Genomic DNA, 1,031 nt, shown 5'->3' on the forward strand with positions numbered 1-1,031 from the left:
AGAAGACAAAGTGATCCAACCAGGAGGAGAAGTCATTGCTGCTGAAGGAGACTCTGTCACACTCAACTGTACCTTTGAGACCAGTGATCCACTACCATATTTGTTTTGGTACAAACAAGAAGTGAACAGTTACCCAAAGTACATGTTAAGATGTTACTTAAAAACCGTTGATAATGCTCCAGAGTTCAAGAAAGACAGATTTGATGCCGAACTCAAAGACAAATCAGTTCATCTGAAGATCCAGAATCTTCATTTGTCAGACTCTGCTGTGTACTACTGTGCTCTGCGGCCCACAGTGACAGGAAGCAGCAAAACTTTGTACAAAAACTTGAAGAGCAAAGACAAAACCCTAAGAGATCTACTAGAGGGGAATCTCACACTCTCAGTCTCACACTCAGTCCATCATTCAAGATTTCATGATATGTAAACTTCTACACTTAGGGTTTGGGCTCTTCACCTATACCAGGAGAGGGAAATCTTATTTTACTGGTTGAAAACCATGGCCTCTGACCTGGAGGGCCAAATTCTCCACTGCAGACCCCTCCCCCCTGGTCCGCTATGAAACTCTTGGTATAACACAGTAAGTGGGTTCCCTGAGATCTGACCATGGCATTTACCAGGTATCAGATACTATCATATCTTAAGTGTTCCAAGATCACATAACCATTGATGTTTTGCTCAGCAGCTGGACAAATAATGTAAAAAAAGACACCTGTGAAAAAAAAAAAATCTCCCTATGAAGCTGAATAAAGAATTAGCCCCAGTCAGGGAGCAAAGGGTAGACAAAGGTGGTTCACAAGAATGAAAGACAAGTACAAGTTCTAACAAATACCATCACTATGAACAAATACAGAGAACAATGCTGGAACCCCAGAGAACTCTGGGTTAAAGTGAATTCAGTATAGGCAAATTCGTTGTATCTAACAGTGTCAGTTAGAGAAAGAACATAGAGTTGTCAACAAGCTCTGTCACTGTCCTCAGGCTCCTCCTCCTCATCCACCAACTTAGTGTTGATGAAGACTAAAAAGAGA

The 1,031-nt window shown here is 41.5% G+C and overlaps 1 protein-coding gene across 1 annotated transcript in view; it reads left to right on the plus strand.

Moving 5' to 3' along the window:
• Nucleotides 1-1,031, plus strand: part of LOC112138330 — a 7,778-nt gene that overhangs the window by 1,580 nt on the left and 5,167 nt on the right. Inside the window, exon 2 of the mRNA XM_036216273.1 lies at nucleotides 3-423. Coding sequence (XP_036072166.1) covers nucleotides 3-423 — 421 coding nt within the window. The remainder of the gene's footprint in view (nucleotides 1-2; nucleotides 424-1,031) is intronic.

The sequence above is a fragment of the Oryzias melastigma genome, linkage group LG17, assembly GCF_002922805.2.
Source record: "Oryzias melastigma strain HK-1 linkage group LG17, ASM292280v2, whole genome shotgun sequence".
Lineage (NCBI taxonomy): Eukaryota > Metazoa > Chordata > Actinopteri > Beloniformes > Adrianichthyidae > Oryzias > Oryzias melastigma.